Here is a 21,648-nt window from a genome sequence, read left to right as displayed (position 1 = left end):
GAGCTGTTTGTATTCTTTCTTAGTGTGCAATATTTTCTCGCCTTGTCATCAAAGAGTGTATATAATGATAGTTCCTAAACTGTCAGGGAACTTGCAGGCTGGACATACACGAGAACTTGAAGCTCAGAATTCACAAACTTCTTTTCCTTTTTCCTGTTTTAAGTTGTTACCTGTATTAAATTTTCAAGGATGTGCTTATTTTAACTACTGTTACAATTTAGGGGCATTAGTTTTTTAGCAATAGATTTTAGCCTTATTTGCATTTCTCCTTAACTGAGTTTTACATTTCATTTTTTTTACTTTGTTTTGTTTTTTAAATTGCAGTGCGTGTCACGTATTGCAAGCCACAAACACCGGTTCTGGCCGCTATGAGAACGAGACTCTTCATGATGAACATAACATTAAAAACTATGAAAACACGACTTTGTTTTTTATCTCCTGCTTCCAGTACCTCATAGTGGCAATTGTCTTTTCTAAAGGAAAGCCGTTTAGACAACCATGCTACAAAAATTGTGAGTTCTTTTATTTCTAAGTATGGTTCCAAGTAAAACGCCGAATCACTTATCCACATTCTTATCCATGGTTTGCTTGCAATCCTGTTACAGTCCTTCATCAGGAGTAGCATTACTATGGGAATATGGGGTGGCTATCCTCTGATAATAACAGAAATAAGGAAATATTAAATAATGTGAGTGGGGAAAATTGTGCTAATAATGTCTTTGTAGAAGACAAGAATATATATATTTCTTAAAAGTAAAATGTGAAATATGCTGTTAATTAACTCTGTCTTTATGATAATCTTAAATCAGCAAGCATGTACGTTTGTTGTATTTATTTGCTAATATTAAACTATATTAGAAAACATTGTTTATTGTAATAGTTAATTGTTTGAGTCCTCTTCAGAGTTCCAAAGTCCTCACTTGGCATAAACTCAGTAATGTTACTCATCAGGAACTGTAACTGCTCAGTGGAATGTGGCGTGCCTAGTTGTGCCCTACTAAACAGACTTACTGCTTACTGTTCACTGTTTCAGTGAATGGTTTTGGTTTTTATTGCATAAATATAGATATTATAAGGCTGCCATATTCCTAGCAAGAGAGAGAGGCAAAGGGCTTTGGGAGAAGAATGGTACAGCTGCTCAGCTGTTTGCTGTGAATTTATTTCTAAAACACTGTGTTTAGGTGGTTTTAACCTTTTTCCTCTTAAGCTTCTGCAAGTAGCTGCTTCTCAACCCTTTTCTCAGCCCAGCGTGCTGGCTCTCCTGCCCCAGCATGTGCACTGGATGCCATGGCTGGGGCCAGGTTGTTATTTTAGGACTTCGCTTGTGCAGGGCAGCCAGTGAAAATCTGGCTTTTTCTCTTTGTATTGCCACTGGCTATGTGGCACAACTTGTATTATCAAAAATCTGCCTGGATGGGATTTAGAGAGGGGGAAAAAAGATATTTCCATGGAATAATGAATTGATATAGGCAAAACTTAAATCAATCTAAATGCTTTGGGGGATGGTCTAATGATTTTTTTTCTTTTTTTTTTTTACAGTTCTGTTTGTTATATCTGTGCTAGTTCTTTATGTCTTCATACTTTTCATCATGTTGCACCCAGTTGAATCTATTGAAACAGTTCTTGAGGTAAGATTCGATAGATGTGCACAGATTTCTGTACTTTCTTGGATAACTGGTTAGATTTTTTGGGCATACTTGACCCTTTAGAGCTATGTTCCCCTTTTGTTACCAAAATCTTTGCACCAAACTTACAGCTGGATCAATGATTAAAGCCCTTAAACTTTATCAGGAAGATGCTTTGACTGAGAGAGAATATTACCTAATGTGGTCTGCAATAAGTGTTAATAAGCTCTATTGCATATAGGCTTCTATGCTTATGGACTTTTGTATTTATAATGTGTGTGTGTGAGCTTATAACTGCTGGTGTATTTTGAATGTTTGTGTCACTTAGGGTGTGTGTGTGGTGTTAACCTCTTGTAACTTTTTCTCACAGCTGGTGTGTGTGCCAAATGAGTGGCGTCAAAGAATTCTCATCCTTGTTATTGTCAATGCAATTGTATCCGTGTTGGTGGAGGTAAGAAAATCAAATGGCAAAAATACTTGCCTGTTTAGTGTTTTTTAAGGTACAGGTTTATCTTGTGTTTAGATGATTTCTGTTAAGAACACATCTGTGGAAATGGAGCAGTGTTTTATTTTTAAGATTTTACTTCTACAGATGTACTTCCAGGCTAGATCTAAGGTGTCAAGGCTTTTGGTGATAAAAGTGTAACTTTTAAACATTTTTTTTATTTATTCAAAAGAGGGAGTGGAAAGTAGAATACTCTCTGCATTTAAACCTTTCAAAGTTGTTGAAATTTATCTGCTGTAATAGATCAGAATAACATACCATGCTAGGAGCTGAATCTTGCAGAACATTTATATCTAAACCTTAGCAGAGCTCATATTCTGTTGAATCACATATACATCTTATTGTTCAGCATACTGCAGGTCTGTATAATTTGCTCATCTAATCTGATTCAAACAGTTCACTCAAGTCCAGAAGTAGGTTTTCACAGATCTGCTTTTTCTAGCCCTTAGCTTGTCCACATTTTTGGATATTGAGAACCTCTGCTGTGATTCCAGGGTTAGTGTGGGCAGAAAAACACTCTACCTTTCATCCAGATTCCCCTGCTAATTTAAAGAACAGAAATGCATTTTCTAGGAAGAGTGAGGATTCAAAGGCAGTCACTTATTCCTGTGGTTAGTTCTTTTCCCTGGTAAAATGATGACTCACTTGCAACCTAAATATGCTGGATTTTGACTGTAGTAATTAGCTGCCATTTTTCTTTCCTGCAAAAGGAAAAAGCTTTTAAGCACTGCTCATGCAGTACGATCCTTTTCATTGTACAACATTTTCTGCAACTTTCAGGTAGAATTTCCATTACTATGTAAGGGATTTGTATCAAGTTAACCAGGATACTGCTTGTTTGCATCACACCATTCTGGCCTTTGAATTCCAAACACTGCTCTATATTAATTTGAAAAGACATTCTATTATATTCCTCCATATTTTTCAGCATTTTCACATGAGAAAATCTGTGTTTTCTTTCAGAAACACAGATAATTAAATTCTTGGACCTTTGCCTTGTTAACAAATTTATCTCCTCATAAAGATCCTGTGCCTTGCTAAGGTTATTCTCTATTTATTTTAACCCTGTTTGTCATGGTGCTTCTGCTTTTGTCTTGATTAGTTGAAAAAACATGAAAATTAAATTCTTATTTTCTACCTTTTTATTTGTTAAAATTTAAATTTTATATATATTGCTTTTTTTAGCCCTGTCCAGAATGATGGTTCTGAGGCTGCAGAATGATTTGCTTTAATAAAAAGAAAAATTAAACCAAACTCCTACATTAAAATATTTTTCCTGCTTGCTTTTTCAGTCATTTTTGATGTTTTTATTACAATTTCCAGACTATTTTGCTGAGGCACTAAGAAATTATTATTGGGAGTTAACCTTTGGGTAGATATACTGAACATGGGAAGGTGATGGTTACAATTCTCACATCACAGAAACTCAGAAATCTAAGTTTTAAACCTTCTGTTGGAAAAATTATTTTTGATGCTTCAGATAGGGATCTTTCTAGCTTTTAGACACTTGGGTAGTGTCTCAGTCCTAGAATTGTGAAAGTTTCTGCAAGCACAGTGTGGCAGTCAGTGCATCAGCACATGTCCTGAGGACAAAATTCTGCCTTAAATTTGATATTTTTAAGGTTCTACTTGTGGGCCCTGCTTGCTACATAAATCTCTAAAATTCTGAGCTTTCGGTAAATGTGTCCTTGGTAACACTTACCTCAAAGCCCTTGCCTTCAGCCAGCGTTTCAGTCCCACATCCCTTCTTCCTATACAGAGGTACCTTTAACCCTAGTACCTTTCAAGACTCCAGTCGCTCCTCATTACCAGAACTGGTGGGGTGGCTCATCGTGCTCCTCCTAGGCAGACTTTTCTCTTTGCTTTATTGCCTGCACTTTAGTAGTGGAATAGGAAGTATTTCAGCTTCCTTGATGGGTATAGGTTGGGTCTTACTGCTTTGGGCTTGAAACTAATTCTTCTGCTTTCCATGAGTGATATGCTTTGTTTAGACAGAGATAACTTGTCCTACTGTACAACAAGTTTCCAATAGGAGCCTTGCCTTATATACCAAACCCTGTTTTACAATATACATTTTCACCTTGCATTTTGACCTTCTTTCGTCCTGTGCTTTGAAGAGTATTTGTCCAATTCCAGTCATATTGTTCAAGGATCCCTGAAGCTTTTTCACACAGTGCCAATGGTGGAGGAATCACAAGCTCATTTCATTCATTCGCTTCCAGTGAAGGTTTTCAATAACCATCACCCTTAAGTCCTTGTGTACCTGGTTGGTACTTACATAGTTCTTATTGGACTTTTCACTGCAGAGTTACTAAGTACAACACTTCACATTCTTAGCGTGCAGGAAAAGCTACTGGTGGCATCTTATTCTTTCAACAGTAGTATCTAGGTATATAATCCATAGTTTTTGCTCTATGAGAAATTCTTCGAAGCTCTTTAAGAGCTTCATTATGATGTGATAAGCAGAGAAATTGGATTGTTCTCAACTTGTCGCACTTATCAGTTTGATACTTTTGTCACCACTGCCGTCTAATTTCTCAATTGTTTCCACAACAAGAATGAATTCTCAAAGATTTTGTCCAAAATATGTTTTCCGAAATGCAGTAAAGCTTTTGCTCCTGCTGTGGAGGTATGAGACTAGGCTGGAAGTTGTGTGTTCTTTCTTCTAGATAGTAGAGAATATAACACAGTAAAGGGAGATCTTAGCAGTTGTTTCTCCTTTTATGCAATGCCTGACATAGATACAGACTCAAACTAGAAGGAAACAGACCAGCTTCAAAAAGGGCTTTTAAGAATCTCAGGGCTTGTTTGGCAAATGCTTTACGTACAAAGCCTGGTTGATCAGCTCCCCACTCCCCATTTTCAGTGGTGGGAGGATTAGTTGGTGTTAACCACTGGATCCTCGCAAAGATGAGCGCCCTGTGTAGGCTTAAGGCTTTGGGAGTGCAGGTTCACATCTGTTTTGCCCAACTTGCGTGAGGCTCTGTAGTTCCCCTGCACAACCTGATAGGAACAATCAAATATACAGACATAGTGCATAACAGCTATATAGTGCACAACATCCGTATTTTTTCTCCAAAATCAGGAACAGCACCTGAGGCTCTCAGAATTCCATTTGGTGGCCCAATTTGCCCACCATACAAGCTTTTGTGTGACTGTCACTGATTTAAAATAATAAATGCAGTATGAAGTACACAGCTATGTTAAAAATGGGTCCAGAAAATGTTGCTTGAAGCATGAATGTATGCATTGCTTAAGCTTTTTAAAGCTTAATAATTTATAATTATATATAATTTTTATCTGTAATGATGGATGCAGTTTTAGTCATTTTGCAGTTGATTTTAAAGTACATGTTCATATTCTTTAATCTCATGTGAGCACTTAAGAAGTGAAAATATTTATCACTTAAGTACTGACAGATAATGTAAGCTCTCTGTTTTGCCTGGCACTGAATTAGTTATGCCTAACACACTATTTCAACTTTTATTCGTAATGTGCACACTAACAACAAATGATCATTAGTTTCTTTAATTCTTCCCACTCACTGCAATGTCTCACAGAATGTCCTCCTTGATATGATCCTTTGGAAGGTTGTGTTCAGTCGAGACAAACAAGGAGAATATCGCCTCACCATACCCCAGCCGCCCCAGGTTGGAGACTAGTATTTTGCTGTCATCATTTGAGTGCATGCAAATTAATTCAGTTTTGTGTCTTTTTACTATCTAAAAGTGTCTTTGTCTTAAAACTGTTTAAACTAGATTTCTGTAATTTGAATATTAAAAGTAATGGCTCTTGGTTTTGTATTCCCTTGTTGACACCTGTATGTTAAAGAACTTAGCTCTATATACGAGACCTGAGAAGCAAACCCAGCATTTGAGACTTTTTTCACCTAATCTAGAGTTAGCAACTTTAATTAGCATTATAGCAGAACATTTGTTTAATAGAACCAGGAATGTGTTGATTTACTTGGAAGCAGAATTGCAGACTCTGGGTCTAATCCAGTCCTTGATCAAATGAACTCAATTTTGGATTTTAGAGCATTGTTTGAGAACAGTATTTTGTAGCGCATACAAAGGGAAGGAAATGGCAACTGAAGATACATTATTACTAATTGCAGTAGTTACGTGAATTTTAGCAGCTTCTCTTCAGGTGACTATGAGTCTGTCTGGTCTGTTTCTCTGGTTTGGTAAATAATAGATAAAGGAAACCTATGCGAAGCCCATGGAAAGTAGGGTTTAAGTCTCTTGCCTTATTACTTCTAGGTGCTTGTATAATCTTTTCTAAGAATTGCAATGCTTTATTTTTTGGTAGAAAATTTTATTAGATATATATTCTCTGCAGTTACATTCATCCTTTTGAGGATATTCAAGAACAAATTGCTTTGTAATGGCTGTGGAGTGGAACTTGTAGTTAAGGCCCATGTTGGGTTCTGTTTCCCTGTATAGAGAAATTCAGAGCATGAATAAGCATGTTTATGTATCCATCAGAATGTCATCCATACAAAACACAGGTGCTTTCTCAGAAATGAGAGGAATCCCATACTTTGAGACTAGGGGCTGGCATTCTCTTTTCCAGCTAGTTAGGTTGCCTGTAATTAGGTCTCTGAAGAGAAACAGCAGGCTTCAGTTCAGTCCTTTGTATCTGCCTGTATATAGGACTTATTTCCTGTCAGGGAATGCAGTTAAGTCTCTCGGGATGGTTAAATTGACACTTGTGGTTGGTTGGATGCTTTCAGCTAAAAAATTTATTGCAAAAAGTTTCATTCAGTTGCTGAGAATCTCTGGGATGGTGGAAGCTTCACTGCTTTTTCTAGAACAAGCTGTTACTCTTCAATAGCAGCAACACTTAATGTTGACATAGCAAAACTGTTGAAACATGCATTAAATTTGGTCTTTTATATTACTGTAATGCTGAATAATGTGTTTCCTATTTTTTTAATATTATTGCCACTGTAGTATAGAGATCACCTTTCAGAAAGCGCAGGTGTTTTTCTAAATCCAGCATGACAGTGACACAGAAAAATAGAAGCTAAAATATTAGACTTTGTTCTAGAGGTTCACTGTATGATGTATATTTAAAAATGCTGCTTTCGGTAATTCAATTTTTATTTATTTATTTATTTTTTACTTCTGCAGGAGGCTGTGGATCACCGGGGAGTTTGTTTCCTTTCTTCACTGTTTGGTTGTAGAGCGAAGACACCAAAAGCCAAGTATATGCATCTAGCTCAGGAACTGCTGGTTGATCCAGAATGGCCACCAAAACCCAGAACAACAACAGAAGCTAAAGTCCCATCTCAAGAAAACGGTTCATATCAAATCATCACTTTAACGTAACAGTGGATCTTGGTGGCATGTGTTGTTAGTAGACTTCAGAAGAATGTAATTTTCAGTCTTTATTTGAAATGACAATATACTAAATGTCAAATTCTGATACAGATACTTCCAACTGTTTTTGTCAGTCTGAATACAGAACTCAGAGCCAGACACCTTATGACTGTACATTTTAAAAATGTAGGTTACCTTAGAACAAAACTGCTCATCTTTTCTTCTACCTTCTATCTTAAATATCATTATTCCCAAATTAGATGTATTTGAAGTTTTAAACTGCAGGACAGTTAAACAGGTTCCCTTTATTTGCCTGGGATATCTTCATCACTGTTCTAACCTGTTTACTAGGGCACATGGTAATGTCAGCTCTATAATATAGTGCTTCATGGTAGTACTAGGGGCACATAATGACCTTTTTATTTGTTTGTTTCCTTGTGGGTTTTTCTTTTTTCTTTTTCACTATTGAAAAGCTTTGTGCCTCAAAATGGTTCTGAACTTTTGGTGAGTGTACCCCTAAATTTGTCCCAACTAGCAAAGAGTGTTTTCAGGTTTAAAAGTTTATTTTTAAAGCTTAGTTCCTTAATCTGCCACAGCAGGAATTGGGAACACTATAAAGGAAATATGCTCAGTCCCCAAGCACAATAGCACATTGTTCTCAAGTCTGTTCTTACCTTTTCAGGGTTAGCTAGAAGAGATGTTAAAGACAGATTCCAGGTAGCGTTAGGCTACACCTCCTTTTTGGAGAAGGAGGGTGAAGAACCTAACATTTCTTCTCCATCTCACTTTTATTATATTTAACTATATAAATCTCCACAGACCTTGCTTTTTCCAACAGAAGGGGTCAGGTTTTATTTTTTAAATCTTAAGATAATTTTACTATATTCCTTGAAGTAGTAAGACCAGAGTTACTGCTTCAAGGAAGGGGTGGGGGAGGTATTTTCACAGTCCCACACTTGGGACTTTGCATGTTAAGAACATATGCATTTCAGTGTCTGCCAATGTCTTAAGCACTACATGTAGCTGTATGAAGCAAAACTAAGAAAACAGATGAGCTAAAATCTTGTCTTGCTGTAGAACTAGACTTATCTGGATTTTTTTTTTTTTTTTTAACTTGCATCACCAGTAATACTGCTTATACTTGGGTCGGCAATGCACGATGTAGCCGTTAGGTGGTGTCAAAGAAAACCTAAGACCTCTAAAAATATATATATATAGATGTAAAAGATGTAGGGACAGCCATTGACTTGTCAAGCAGGGCTTAAAGAAAAGGGTGCTTTGGGGTTTTTGTTTGATTTTTTTTTTTTTTTTAGGGGGTGGGGAAATGGGGGTAGGGAGGATGGAAGGCTTGTCCTTGAGAAAGAACCTCAAGCTATTTATCTTCAGACCAACTTGCTGCACTTCAGAACAACTTTGCTGGGTCTTTGGGAAGGTAGCAAAAATGTTGGCTTTTGATTTGCCTTTTTTAGCCAGGTGAGACTGACTGGTTCAGATGCTGCTGGGCTGAGGAGAGTGTCCAGGACCTAGAGCGGCCCTTCAGAGGGAACTCAGCTAAGGCCTGGAGGGAGGGCCCCAAGCTGGCTGGGGTGTTTGACGTGCATCTGTGTATTCAGATGACAGAATTTGAAATGATGGGGTCTTTTGTTTGCTTTTCAAATTCCTGCAAAGCCTGTTTGGTTCCAAAATTGTTTTTGTAAGTGGAACTTTTCCAGGTCAGGCCTAATTTCCTTGTGCTTTTTTGTAAGGCAGTCTGTGACAGTCTCCCCCACTGCTCATTTTGACTTTTTTTTTTTGTAGGATTGAACATACTGTGCCAATAGTGAATTCAAAAGTGGTGCTAAATGGTTTGGAAGATGTTTTTCTAGAACTTGAGGGTTAGCAGATAATAACGCTCGCTGCTCAGAAATAGTATGCTTATGGCATACTGTCCTCAGTCAGCTTCCTCCAGCTGTCAGCTTTTTTCCTGCTATGTTTTATATATACATATATTTTTGAGGGGCAATGGGGAAGGAAGTGGAGCAGGGAAGGAGCAGAGTTGTTCTATTAGCCATTCAGCAGCGCAGTGTAAAAGTCTAACCTGCCTTCTTTTGGTCGTGGACACCAGATAACTCTGGTAACTTGCAAAGGGGCAAAAATTGTGATCTAGGATGAACTTGCTAATCATGAACTTGAGTCAGTTGGCTGACTTCTGCCAATGTTGATTTCATACAACCTTTGTAGCATGAAATAACTGATGAAGAATAATTCTTAGATAAGTAAGTACTATTCCAAAATCTAAAGAAAAATTATATTGAACAATGTTGCAAAGCTATGCATCTTGGACCTAGGAGCTGTGACGTATTCTTAAACAAATAAGCCTGTTTTGTTTTATCGATTGTTTTAGCTTGGTGGTTCCATCAGAAGTGAACTGATCACGTTTTTCTCTTATGTGCTTTTGCTTAGTGCTTTCTCCAAGCTGCTAATTTCTCTCAGCTTGTTTGGGTTCTGAAGCTAGTCTTTTAATTGTATTAGGGTATTAGACTCCTCTAGAAAGTGAGGAGGAAACTACTTATTATGGTGGGCTTTTCTTCAGAGAACATTTAATAGATTTTTTTGTATTAAAACTGAAACAGCCCAGTGTCTCAATTTGTTGAAATTGATAATTAATAGGGCTAATGATTAACTAGGGTCATGAGTGTATTAGGCTTGGAAACTTTGCCACCGTATTTTTCCAGTGGGATTTAGTTTCCTCAGGATATGCATTCAGAATTACTAAATGCTTCTGAAGTTGCATGCAAGAACACTGACCTATTTGCTTTCAACATACAGTTAAGATCAATAAGTCAATCTTTCTGAGAGTATTTCTTTTGTTCAGCCACAAAATAGGCATTTTCATCTCCTGCAGTTATTGGGAATTATGCCTTTCTATCCAAGAGCCAGGTTTGGTCACCTATAATTTTTCTAATTTTGAGCAATTTAGCTGTTCAGGCTTTCAGAAATACTGCAAACTAGATCTGGCTTTCAGAAATACTGCAAACTAGATCTGATTTAGCCTACTCAGTTTGTGCTTTGAAGTTCAGTTGAAATTCAGTTTATAGTGGAAAAATCTGTTTAATGTTTATCTTGGAAGTCTAAATTCAGGTGAACAGACCAATTTAGTGAGTTCCACTAGATACTTGGTAGACATTTTCTTCCTGCTGTATATTTTGGCCTTACATTGAGAAGTTTGATTTATTATTAAATTATTTGTGTATGCAGACTTAATCTGTATGTATTTTACTTTGGTGTATTAGGATTTGTAAATAATACTGATTTTTAAATATTATTTATGCACATACTTAAAGGACTGGTCTACCCAGAAAAAACAATTGCTAAATAATAAATGTTACTTTTTAAAAATAAAGTGCGAGATCCTTAAATTGTATATCCCTCAGGGTTATTTTAAAAGTGTTTTTCCCCTTCAGATTTAATTAGCAGTAACTCTAGTTTCAAGTGCTATAAAACTAAATCTACTAAAAAAAAAAAAAAAAAAAGGTTATGAATTAATGCTTGAGCAGAAATGACCGAAACATTCACAAACTGTCCATATTCATTGTAAATTTAATTTGGAAACTTCTGCTGTTGCACTTTAAAGGGAAAAAAAGAAAAAAAAAAAGTTGGGTTTTTGATTATATTTATTTTTCTTTATGAAGGTTGTGCTGAACAGTCATCCCAAATTGGGTAAATGTTTCTGTACTGTACATGTATACACAGTATAAAACTAAGCAGATGTGGAGTCCTTTTTTATGCTGCAAGTTCTTAATGCCTATGTTGGTCATCACAAACTGCAAGAGTTAAAGTTCTGTAGGATTTTTCCCATGAAATTCTGGATTGTAAACTTAGGTTTTTGTATGTTTAAGGGAAAGCTGTGGGGTTTTGACAATTTTTAGAGTCTTGAATATGTTGATTTTATACAGTAAAGCTTCAGGTTTTTACAGCTATTTTCAACAAAACTGCAACTTGTTTGATAATTATGTGAACCAGGAACTACTCACGTTCTTGTGAATTCCTCAATCCTCACAGATAAAAAGGCATTACAGTGCTTTCTAGAAGCTCAGCTTCCTTTTTATTTTTAAACCCAAAATGACAATACATCTTTGTATTTAAAACGTGCATTGCTGCTCTAGAATGGTACCCTGTTGTCAAAAGGCATACGTAAATAACTGTACAATAGAATTGTAAATAGTCTTGTAAATCATTTTTGTGACTGAAGCTCTTTGAAATAAAATTAAAATGAACAGATTCTATTTTAATTCTTTTAATTAGTTTCATGAAATTATTTTTAATCACTGTGCATACAATTCAATCTGATCCAAAGTGTTGAAGGATATAAACTTCTCTGATATCACAGGTGTCTTGTTCAGTTCCTGGTTTTGAAGGTGGAGGACGGTGAATGCGGTGGGTGTTTGAAATGCGGATATGGCACTGCTGTTCTGGAATAGAGTAACAGTGACCTACTTTCACCTGGTGGTTAATGAAAGCCTTTTTAAATCAACACCTTTTACCTAGAATAGAGATTTTTTTCAGTTTTGTTCTTTTTGTTATTCCTGTTTTCTGATACTTGGGAAGCAGTCTTGAAGTGACTCTCCTGTGGGAATGTCTCTGGTTGTGAGTGGTGTTATTGTCACAGTCATTTTAAGAAAAATCACACACAAATAAAGACAGCCTTTTCCTCTTGTAGCTCAGCCTCCTTTAATTTTTTTTTTTTTTTTTTTGGTAGAGAACATTGTTTTGAACTTGAAGACAACATGTTTGAAATGTCTGGTAAACAAACAACTTCATTACAGAAACATGGAGTCTTGCAACTCAAAGCTAATGTATGGATAAAGCCTGTTTTTTTGTCTTCAGGATCTTCCGGACTTCAGGTCTTGTTTGTCTGTGGCTACAGAAGACTTAAGAGGAAAAACAGGAAGCCAAATGTCAGGGGTGGATTACTTAGACAAGAAGTAGAAAACAGGTCACTAAATGAAGTTTCTTTGACAGGACAGGTTAGAGCGGCCTTGAGAAGGTACATACCACTAGAGAAACAGATGTGTCCCTTCCTACAAAACCTAATGCCTCTCTGCTGTATATAACTAGCTGAATGTCTAACAGGAAACTTGAAACCTTTTTCTAATCCTAATTTGGGCTGGAAGACCTAAGTCTCTGGCTCTAGGCAACCAGATTCGCATCAGACTGGTTGGTGCAGCTACTCCAGTGCCCTGCCAGAATTCTGGCTACGAGTGTCTTTGGTACCATCACATGTGTGACTTGTTTTCCTCCTGTCTTGTGAGTGGTTTCAAATTTGATAGCGCTGATAATCTGCACGGTGGAACTTATGGAAACCAGTTGCTTCTGCAACTAAAAAGTAGGCAAAATCTTAACCCATTCTTTGGCCTTTGAAAATAGTTACGTAAATGAGTAAAGTCTTATCTAGAGGATGTGTGTTGCAGTTTTTCTTCCCATTTAAAGTGCAGAATCATGGTGAAGCCTGATTGCCCACTGTGTTCCCATTGAGTTCCTCTAAAAAAGCAGATAAGCTTCTAAGGTGTCAGTTTGCATAGTATGAAAGAAGAGGGGTGGAAAGGGAGATAAATGCTTGTCACTGCCTGCTTGTGGGCTAGCCCAGATCTGGTACTGGACTTGCTGCTGCTACTGGGATGCCTGAAGCAGCCAAGGTTGGGAACTCCTGAGCTACACAGGAATAGCTCATGTTTTCTTGGTTTGTGATACTTTCGTTGCCTGTGAATTTCTAGATTTTCTGATGGATTCTTGTCTAATATTGAAAAGCCCTTGGGGAATGTGAGTTTCAAGGTGGTGTTTGTTATTGACTTATTGTCTCATTTAAATAATTTGAAGCCCTATTTTGGATTTCAGCAGCCCAGCAAGAGCTTACTCAGGAACATCTGTGTTGCCAGGTGTTAGTGCTAGTCCTCTGCCTAGGAAGCGATGCAGATTTTACTGGCTTTCATTTCTCTCAACCTAACCTAGAATATTATTTATCTGTTTGGTGGGGCCAGGGGGGAGGAAGCAGCTCGTCTGGTTTTATTTGTTTAATGTAATTCTGGCTTCTGCTGTCACTGGCAGGCAGCTGTTTGTCTGTGGTGACGTGCTCTTGTCAGCAGTTCGGGTGTTTGAAAAATTCAGCTGTCCTACCTGAGCCTGGCTGAGTCCTTTTTCTAAATGATTGGTTTTGTACCTGTTTCTCATGTTGGTTAGAAGAATTCCATCCCTGCTTCTGGAAAGAGGCTGTTGGAATGAAGTCTTCCATTTCTGACAGCGTTCTCAGGACTGAAGGCTGAAAGAGGCAGTTTTAGCTGTTCGAGTGTTCCGCGGTCCCGGCGGCTGCTGCTCGTCAGCCAGTTCCTTGGCTTTCGGGGTCCTGGTTTCCAATGTGCTTTATGATTTCACTAAGGATGAATTCCTAAACTGTGGAAAGATTTGTTTGACATAGTCTTAAGTGTTGGCCTTATAGCTGCAATAGTTTAATAGTTGCTTTTCTGTTCCTTTTGCTTTGGAATATAGGCAACTTTTGGATTGAGTGCTATACTTGTTGCAGATCTGAGGACCTAGTGTCCTTATTGGTACAGCTTTCTAGCTAACTCAACATTTAATTCCTCTCATTTAATTTCATAGTATTTTTAATATCTCTGACAATTTAGTATTTTGTTAAGCTGCTGAAATGAGGCATTACTTGTTATCAGAGCCTCACTACTGTCCTTTGCTGAAATAGCTCGTCTGCTATTTTGGGCTACATCAGAAATAGACAGTCTCTTCTTGTGAGTTCCTGAGCTGTTCCAAGAAGTGATCGCTTGCAATTGCTGAGCAATGGTCTAACAGGACTGGTCTGGTCTGTATGTGGCCACTTAAAACATTACAGGAGTTGTAGGAAACTTTCTTCTACCTCGTTATAGATTTTTACCTGTTACTACTTTTATCCCTTACCAGTTAAGCTTTTTTTATCCATGCTGTAGGTTCTGTCAAAGCAATAAGAACAAAGCTCTGTATATTTAAACTTCTAAGCTTTAGATAAGCCATAATAAAAAAAAAAGTGATGTAATGTTTTTGTTTTCAAACAAATACAATACTTTGACTATTTTGTAGTCGATTTGTGACACTTGTACATGCTTCTGTTTTAGTTGACTCGTACAAATACTCGTACAATACATAGCACATAGTGCTAGAATAAGAGCTTTGTCTGCACTTCTCAGTGTAAGCTGAAAACCTGAGCAGTGCTTCCATTCAGTAGTAAGATTTTGAAATTTGCTTTCAAGACAGATAACTGCGGTATATTTACAGCTTGAATTCAATTGAAAATTGAGGCACAATTTTGATGCTTCTAAGTTATTAAATACCTGTAATCAAACCCTGACTCTCTTTATCTCTTGTAACAGCTACTATTTCTGGTATGTCCACAAGGATGTTGGTGTTTTTGTCAGTGGTGATCAAGCTTTTCCTCCAGCTGGATGCATCTGCTTGTCCTGAGAAATGCGACTGCTCTCTGAAGGACGGAATTCGTTGCTCTGGTCCCCATATAAAAGACCTGGAATCATTAAATCTGCCTTGCAACATGACAGAAATTCACATAACGAACACTCATGTAACATCCTTGCAGGATACTTTTTCCAGGATGCTGCAGCTACAGAATCTCATCTTAACTTCCAACAACATATCTGTGATTTCACCAACGGCTTTTAAAGGCTTGCATCGGCTAAGAGCCCTCAAGCTGCTGGATAACACGCTGGCTGAGCTTCCCGAAGAAGTGTTCAGTGACATGGAATCCCTCCAGCAATTGATCATTGAAAATAACAGGTTGAAACGTATAGAAGAGAATCTCTTTGACAAACTGGTCAGTTTGCAGGAGCTTTTTTTGAACAAAAACCAGCTAACAGCGCTTCCTGGAGGTGCACTGAAGAAGCTTGCCAGGCTCGAAGTGCTGAACTTGTCGAGGAACAACTTGGCAGCGCTGCCTAGCGCTCTGTTCAGTGCATTGACCAGACTTCAGAGGCTGATGCTGTATTTTAACCAGCTCTCCTCAATAGAGTCTGGTCTGTTCGATAGCTTGAAGGAGCTGCTGGAACTTTTCCTGCATTCAAACAACATCCAGTCCATCGCTCCCAGTGCATTTCACTGTCTTGGTAAACTGCGAGTTCTCACGCTCTCCAGAAACAAGCTTGAGCTTTTGCCTTCTGGCCTTTTCCTGCACTTACCTAACCTGTCTAAACTGACCTTGTACAGGAATCCCCTGAAGTCACTTCCAGAAGTATTGTTTGGAGAAATGAGGAATCTTGGTAGCCTGTGGCTGTATCACACACAGCTCTCAACTCTACCAGATTTTGTGTTCAGTAACTTGACAAATTTAGAGCTTCTTGTGCTGAGTTTCAACCCAGAACTTAGTGTTCTTCCTAAGAATGTGTTCAGTGGCCTGATCGAACTGCAGGGCCTATCTCTGCATACAACTAATATTTCCAGTCTGCCAGAGGGCATCTTCCTGGACCTTCAGAAGCTGCAGAATGTTTCCATTTTTGATTCGAGGCTTGAGTTTCTTCCTAGTAACCTCTTTCATAATCTCAAGCACCTTCAAAAAGTTTACCTCAATAGTACTAAGCTGCAGTCTCTTCCTGGAGATATTTTTACAGCTTTACCTGAACTGCAAGAAGTCTTCCTTGACAACAACCCTTGGAAATGTGATTGCCAAATTCTTGGCTTCCAGGAATGGCTTCGAAAGAGCACTGATATAGTAAGAAAAGCCCAATCTCTGATGTGTGACAGCCCACTAGCACTGAAGAATATTTCCCTTATGGCTCTACAAGGTCATCACATGAATTGCCTGCCAACCTCAGCTACTATATACCAGACACTTGGGAGCTCAGCTCATCCCCAAGTTTCAACTTCTCTGGTGACAGAGCAGCCGAAATCAACTTCGGTGGCCACTATAACAGCAGTGACCAGCACAGATGCTAAAGCACCCACATCGATGCCTCTTGCAACGCTAGGTTTCACTTATTCACACGTTCCAGGTGTTGGACAGTCTCATTCTTCAGATGTTCCAGCCCAAACCTCTCTGAGAATCTTTGTAGAAACCAACAGCATAAGAGGAACAGATTTAAGTCCTGAAGCAGATTTAGGTGCTTCTGCCTGGTGGGAGGATCTGCCAGCCCGCACGAGCGCAGAGCCCCGCTTTAATACCATGGTTGGACAGTCTCATTCCTCAGGTGTTCCAGCCCAAACTTCTCCAAGCACCAAAGTAGAAACCAGCAGTGTAAGAAAAACAGATTTGACAACTGGAATAGATTTAACTACTCCTGCCTGGTGGGAGGAGTTGCCAGCCCGCATGAGTGCTGAGCCACGTTTTAATACTATAGTTCCCTATTGTCAATTCTTTTTGTGTCTTCATAGCTTGATTTTAGCAGTCCAGATTGTAACTGTTGTGATCACTCTGTATATGATGTGTAAAACTAGGCAATTCTTACACTCCAGGGAGATTCCTGCTCAGCCTGTTGTTCTGATAAAAATTATTAAGAAACTATAGAATACCAGCCAAGAAGGGGATTAGAAACATTGTTTTGGATGCAGTTCTTACATTTAGGCGGTTCCTGCTTGATTCAGATATGGTTTACAAATTTTACATAACAAAAACCATAAATGCCTTGTCTTTGCAGCGTGTTGAAAATGCATTTTTATGTTGCTTACAGTGTTGGCCAAAAGTGATTGGAATCACTATGTGTTGTTGCAATGCATAGTGAGAGGGAGAGCTGGGAGGAAATGTGTTATCTATCCACACAGCTGAGACCTGCGGCTCGGCGCAGTTGTGTTCCTGGTGACGCCGTGTCGAAGCGCTGCTTGCTGCTGTGCTCACCTGCTGAAAGAGAGAGCACCCCTGAGCGAGCTGTGTGCTCTCCTGGCTCTGTGGTTGGAACTAAAACAGCAGCCGAGGAGGGAAGCAGATGCAGAGAACCCTGATGGGCTTTAACTGATGTTTAAAGATTGCCTATAGTGCCCCACATGCTTTCCGGGGCATGGGAGGAGGAAGGTGGTATTAATTTTCAAAGGCAGGGGGAAAAAAGAAAAAGCTGTTTAAAGCTAGCAGCAACTTCCTCTAGCTTTCCCAGGGAAAGCTAGATAAGATGCTGAGGTGGAAACTGTAATCTTCAGAGATCCTCCCTGGATGGCTTTGAAATGGCATTTTACAAGGTCAAATAAACTGCATTTACTGCAAATTTGTAGTAATAATTGTATTTCCCTGTTTGCTGCTCTAGGCAACGAGAATAAATTTCTGACTGCTTTGCCCCACAGTACTCTGCTGCCAGACTCAAATTTCTTTTCTAGCCTATAGGAAGAGGCAGTCTGCATCTGCTATGTCGAATGATCACTGACTTGTTAAACTTTGGTAATACTTGCAAGCAAGTCTGGTAAAAGTAATCTGTAGAGCAGAATTGTGGTTAAAGCTTGTGAGAACTAAACTGGGACTAGGTTAATAAGCAAGCGCCAGAATATCTATTCTATTTAAATGAGAAAAAGCATGAAGCTTTATTGGCATTTTTTTTCCTGAGTTGTTGCATGCAAGCACTTAAAAGTAGGTGACTGATATAAATTTATGTTCATACTTGGACAAATGCAATGACCATATGGCGTTCTACAAACTCCAGTTTTGGTCATATCAACACAAATGTCTGCTTACAGCAGGCAGGAAATGAGAGTAATCTGGATGTACTGGACGTGTGCAGAAAATTGTTCTACACACTCTGTGCTGGTTATTCTTGCCTATTTTGGTACTGGAGAACTGCATTTGCAGCCAAAGGGTCAGATTTTTTTTTTATTTTATTTTACGAAAAGCAGCAGTTCCCTCTGTGTGACTGCCCTAGGGGAGATGCCGGGTGCCGCTGGAGAGCGGAGCAGAGCCGCCCGCTCCACGGCGCCCCGCGCTGCCCCGGCCCTGCAGCCGCCCCGCGCCCTCCGCGCTCCCCCGGCTCCTCCGCTCGCTGGGCTCTGGTGCGTGGGGGCTCTGGCACGCGCTGTGTGCGCAGGCAAGTGCCGAGAGGAGGATGATTTGTCTTTACAGGCTGTCATGGGGCTTTCCCGCTCCCAGGCCAGACAGGGGAAGTGAAGTCAGCAGGGAACAAAAGGGCTGGAGTAATAAGGGCTCAGGGGTGTTTTAGTAAAGCTTCCGTTCTCCCCTGTGACTGGGATGTCATGTTTTGTGTTGCCTCTGACTCACTGAGTTTTGCCCAGTATAGCTCAGCCCTTATTGGAAAACTCTGGCTTGGGAAATCCAGGAATATTCTTGCATCCCTTCTCCACTTGGCCTGGAGCAGGGACTCTCTTCCCAGTCAGCCTGGCAGCTCCTGGCAGGACAGGAGGCAGCAGCGAATGTGGCTCCAGTAAAGCCCGGTCGCATCTTGGATTCTCGCTCCAAGGGGAGCGTTACCCCGCTCATCAGGTTTGCAAGGACAGAGGTGCAGCCCTGAGGGCTGAGCCTTGCTGGCTTTTCCAGGCTGTGGTTTTCCTGCAGCCGGCTCCCCTCTGTTGCCTTTGGGGGTTCTCCCTGGGCCCTGCAGCCCAGGCCTCTATTTGCTGCTCTGTCCATCCTTGGCCACTGGGTCACTTAGGGGTTACCTGCAAGCTGGGAAAGTTTGGAGATGCCCAGGCTTCAGCCTGTGGAGAAGGCAATGCGGCTGGGCTTCTCCCGGGCTGGGAAAGGGTGGATGCAAAGCATATCTGTGCTCTCTCTCAGGATATCAGCTCCACACCCTTGGCTGCTTCAAGACCTCTTGGAGCTGAGGGAGCTCTGACCTGTTGTGCTGAGGCAGCAGGACTTCACCGCGTGCTTGTAGCACGATGTCATTGCAGGTGCTGGTCTCCTCGCTTGTCAGTACTGAGTGCACTAAGGTCCTTCCCAACGGCCCAGAGAACGCAGCAGCAGTGAAGGGATTAACTCCTGCCTTTGCTCTCCCCGCTGTGGCAGCAGTTCTGAGGCTCTTCTCCTGACTGCTGTAGCACAAGGTCGTGCTCCCTACCAGCCAGCAGCACAAATGTTCTCTCGTTGTCTCCTGGTATCTGCTCTTCCCATCTCGCATTGCTGTGAGGAATCAGTAGCTGTTTGAGGGCCTTGGCCTTTGGTCACGGCTTAGAAGTGAGCAAGCTCATTTGTCCTTCTCCTCAATGCAGCTTCTCTGGCAGTAGCAATACAGGCCACTTGAGGTGCGGGCTGGTACCTTCGTGTGTCCTGGAGTGGTTGTACTGCAGCCAGACCTGCTTTGGCTTCTCCCATTTAGCCCTCCAGCACATAACAGTAAGGTAGCGTGTCGGTCTCGGTTCCTGCTCCTGCCTGCCCCAGTGGCGAAGAGAAGTGGTGGTTCTTGCCCCTGACGTTGTGCTCGCCTTGTCATCTGAGAAGACACCCAGCAGCAGCTCCATGGTTCAGGAGCGTGTGCGGAAGCTGCCAGCGAGGCAGGAGCTCTGAAGCTCCCTGATTGATGTTACTGAGCATTGGCCATGCCACTTCTCCAGCTCTTGGACCAGAACATCTCGCCTCGGGAAGCTGATTCAGCAGCAGGGATATCGGAACATGGTATTTCCTAAGGATTACTGAATAGCTGGGGCTGAGATGCTGCCAAAGGCACATATCCAGGGGCCAGGGCTGTTGTGTATAAGCTGAACTTGATGCTCAAGATGCCTGGAGCTTCTGCTTTTCCCTTCCTCCACCCTCTAGGGAAGAGGCAAGGTGGGGAGGGGAGCTAGGCCTCCCTTTTTGTAGCTGAAGGATGGGTTCACGTCCGCTTCCCTCTCTGGTTTTCACAAGCAGCTGAGCTTTTGCAAAGCCTCATGCCAGGGCTGGGCTACATGAGAGCTGTGAGCTGCTGCAGTCCTTGTAATGCCCTCTTATGGGGAGGGAGAAAGGGGGGCTGCTGCTCCAGTTGTCCTCTGAACTATCTCGTACCCAGAGCTGCTCTGTCTTGGGCAGTCTTGACTGTCGTGTTTCTCTGCTGGGCCAGATCTCCAGCTGTGCCTTTGTTTCTCTCTAGATGAAAACAGTCCAGGACAAGGAGCCAGGGACAGCTGGCAGCAGCTCAGCACTTGGTCCCATTTTGCTGTGTGGCCTCCTGCCTCCTCCCTGGCTGATGGCGAGAAGTGGGGTATGTTCTTACACAGGAGTTGAGTGCTGTGGGCTTGGGGTGCTCCTTGACCCCTTGTGCTTGTCACAGGAATGAGTATACTCTGATGGTGACGTTTTACAAGCCCTGCCTGGGAGAGGGGAAAGAAGCTGATCCAGAACAGCTTGGCAGCCCTCAGCCATGCAGCAACCATCCTCCCTGCACATGCACCAGAACCCCTGCCCTCACCTTCTGCTTCAGCCTGTTCTCCTCTTCCTCCCCCCTCGCAGCAGCCGTGCCACCATCGGACGAGTTCTTTCCGCTTTGGATTATCCCTCTAAGAGGACTTGGCCGGAAGTCCCGCATTCCTTCCATGCGAGCGCTGCCCTGGGCGCTCGCCAAGGCCCGGCCTTGCTGCCGCTATCGCGTGGGGCTCGGCGCCAGGCCTGCCGGGCCCTGCTTGCCGTGTGAGCAGCAGGGCCCTGCTGGGGTTAGTGTTCCTGAGGGCTGTTTAGGCAGGGCTTGCTTGTATCTCTCATTCTGATGGATCTCTCATTTGGATGCAGAAGGGGCTGCTGAAGTGTTAGTTTGAGTGCTGGTTGCAGCAGGGCTCTGCTTCAACCCTCCTCTCTGTCTGCCTGGGACCAAGGATGCTTCTCTCCCAAAGCTCCTGGCTCCTGTTTGCCGGAACAGTTTTGGTGAATTCCCATTTTTTGCTACGTGACCTGCGGAGAGGGTGCCCAGCTCTGGTGTGGATTCCTAAAAAAGGTTAGGAGTGAGTGTGCATTTGTGGAAGGGGCAGCGGGTGCTTCTCTAACAGGGAGGCAGATGTACGGGGATGGAGGTGGATGAAGGTGTCTGCACCAGTTTTCAGGAGATCCCTCATGCATCTGTTATTTCACCACTCAACACTCCTGTGAGTTTTACTTGTCCCCTACCACAGCACAGCTCAAGCAAGGAGCTGTTCTGCAGGACTCCAGCTATGGGCTGGAGCACCGAAAGGGACCCTCTCCTCTGTCCCTGGCTTGCAGCCCAGCACCAAGTCCCCCTCCTCCATCTGGAGCAGAGCACGGCTTGGCCTGGTGCCTCAGGCCAGCTGCTCT

The 21,648-nt window shown here is 41.3% G+C and overlaps 2 protein-coding genes and 1 long non-coding RNA gene across 3 annotated transcripts in view; all 3 read left to right on the top strand.

Moving 5' to 3' along the window:
* Positions 1 to 7,650, top strand: part of ATP13A3 (ATPase 13A3) — a 49,577-nt gene extending 41,927 nt beyond the window's left edge. Inside the window, exons 30-34 of the mRNA XM_088525547.1 lie at positions 325 to 512; positions 1,540 to 1,628; positions 1,996 to 2,076; positions 5,691 to 5,780; positions 7,266 to 7,650. Coding sequence (XP_088381673.1) covers positions 325 to 512; positions 1,540 to 1,628; positions 1,996 to 2,076; positions 5,691 to 5,780; positions 7,266 to 7,463 — 646 coding nt within the window. The 3' untranslated portion in view covers positions 7,464 to 7,650. The remainder of the gene's footprint in view (positions 1 to 324; positions 513 to 1,539; positions 1,629 to 1,995; positions 2,077 to 5,690; positions 5,781 to 7,265) is intronic.
* A 1,872-nt stretch (positions 7,651 to 9,522) lies between these two features.
* LOC148594576 (uncharacterized) lies at positions 9,523 to 11,714 on the top strand. The gene is made up of 2 exons (XR_015913417.1): positions 9,523 to 10,415; positions 10,446 to 11,714. It is a non-coding gene; the product is annotated as an uncharacterized LOC148594576 (long non-coding RNA).
* A 1,341-nt stretch (positions 11,715 to 13,055) lies between these two features.
* GP5 (glycoprotein V platelet) lies at positions 13,056 to 19,914 on the top strand. Its single transcript, XM_088525588.1, has 3 exons — positions 13,056 to 13,129; positions 14,846 to 16,713; positions 19,789 to 19,914. The coding sequence occupies exons 2-3, from the start codon at positions 14,860 to 14,862 to the stop codon at positions 19,912 to 19,914; spliced, it is 1,980 nt and encodes a 659-aa protein (XP_088381714.1). The 5' UTR covers positions 13,056 to 13,129; positions 14,846 to 14,859.
* Positions 19,915 to 21,648: the final 1,734 nt, after the last annotated feature.

This window comes from Tinamus guttatus, unplaced genomic scaffold, assembly GCF_059628265.1.
Source record: "Tinamus guttatus ecotype Peru unplaced genomic scaffold, ASM5962826v1 Tinamus_guttatus_pri_ptg000227l, whole genome shotgun sequence".
NCBI lineage: Eukaryota > Metazoa > Chordata > Aves > Tinamiformes > Tinamidae > Tinamus > Tinamus guttatus.
Note: the sequence above shows the minus strand (reverse complement) of the source record. Positions and strands in the feature narration are given on the sequence as shown.

What these genes read in the sequence shown, in the direction of transcription:
- GP5 (XM_088525588.1), top strand. Translation starts at nt 14,860, where the DNA reads ATGTCCACAAGGATGTTGGTGTTTTTGTCAGTGGTGATCAAGCTTTTC. An exon ending in CCAAAGTAGAAACCAGCAGT is followed by an intron (nt 16,714 to 19,788) that starts GTAAGAAAAACA and finishes TGCCTGCCCCAG; the next exon opens with TGGCGAAGAGAAGTGGTGGT.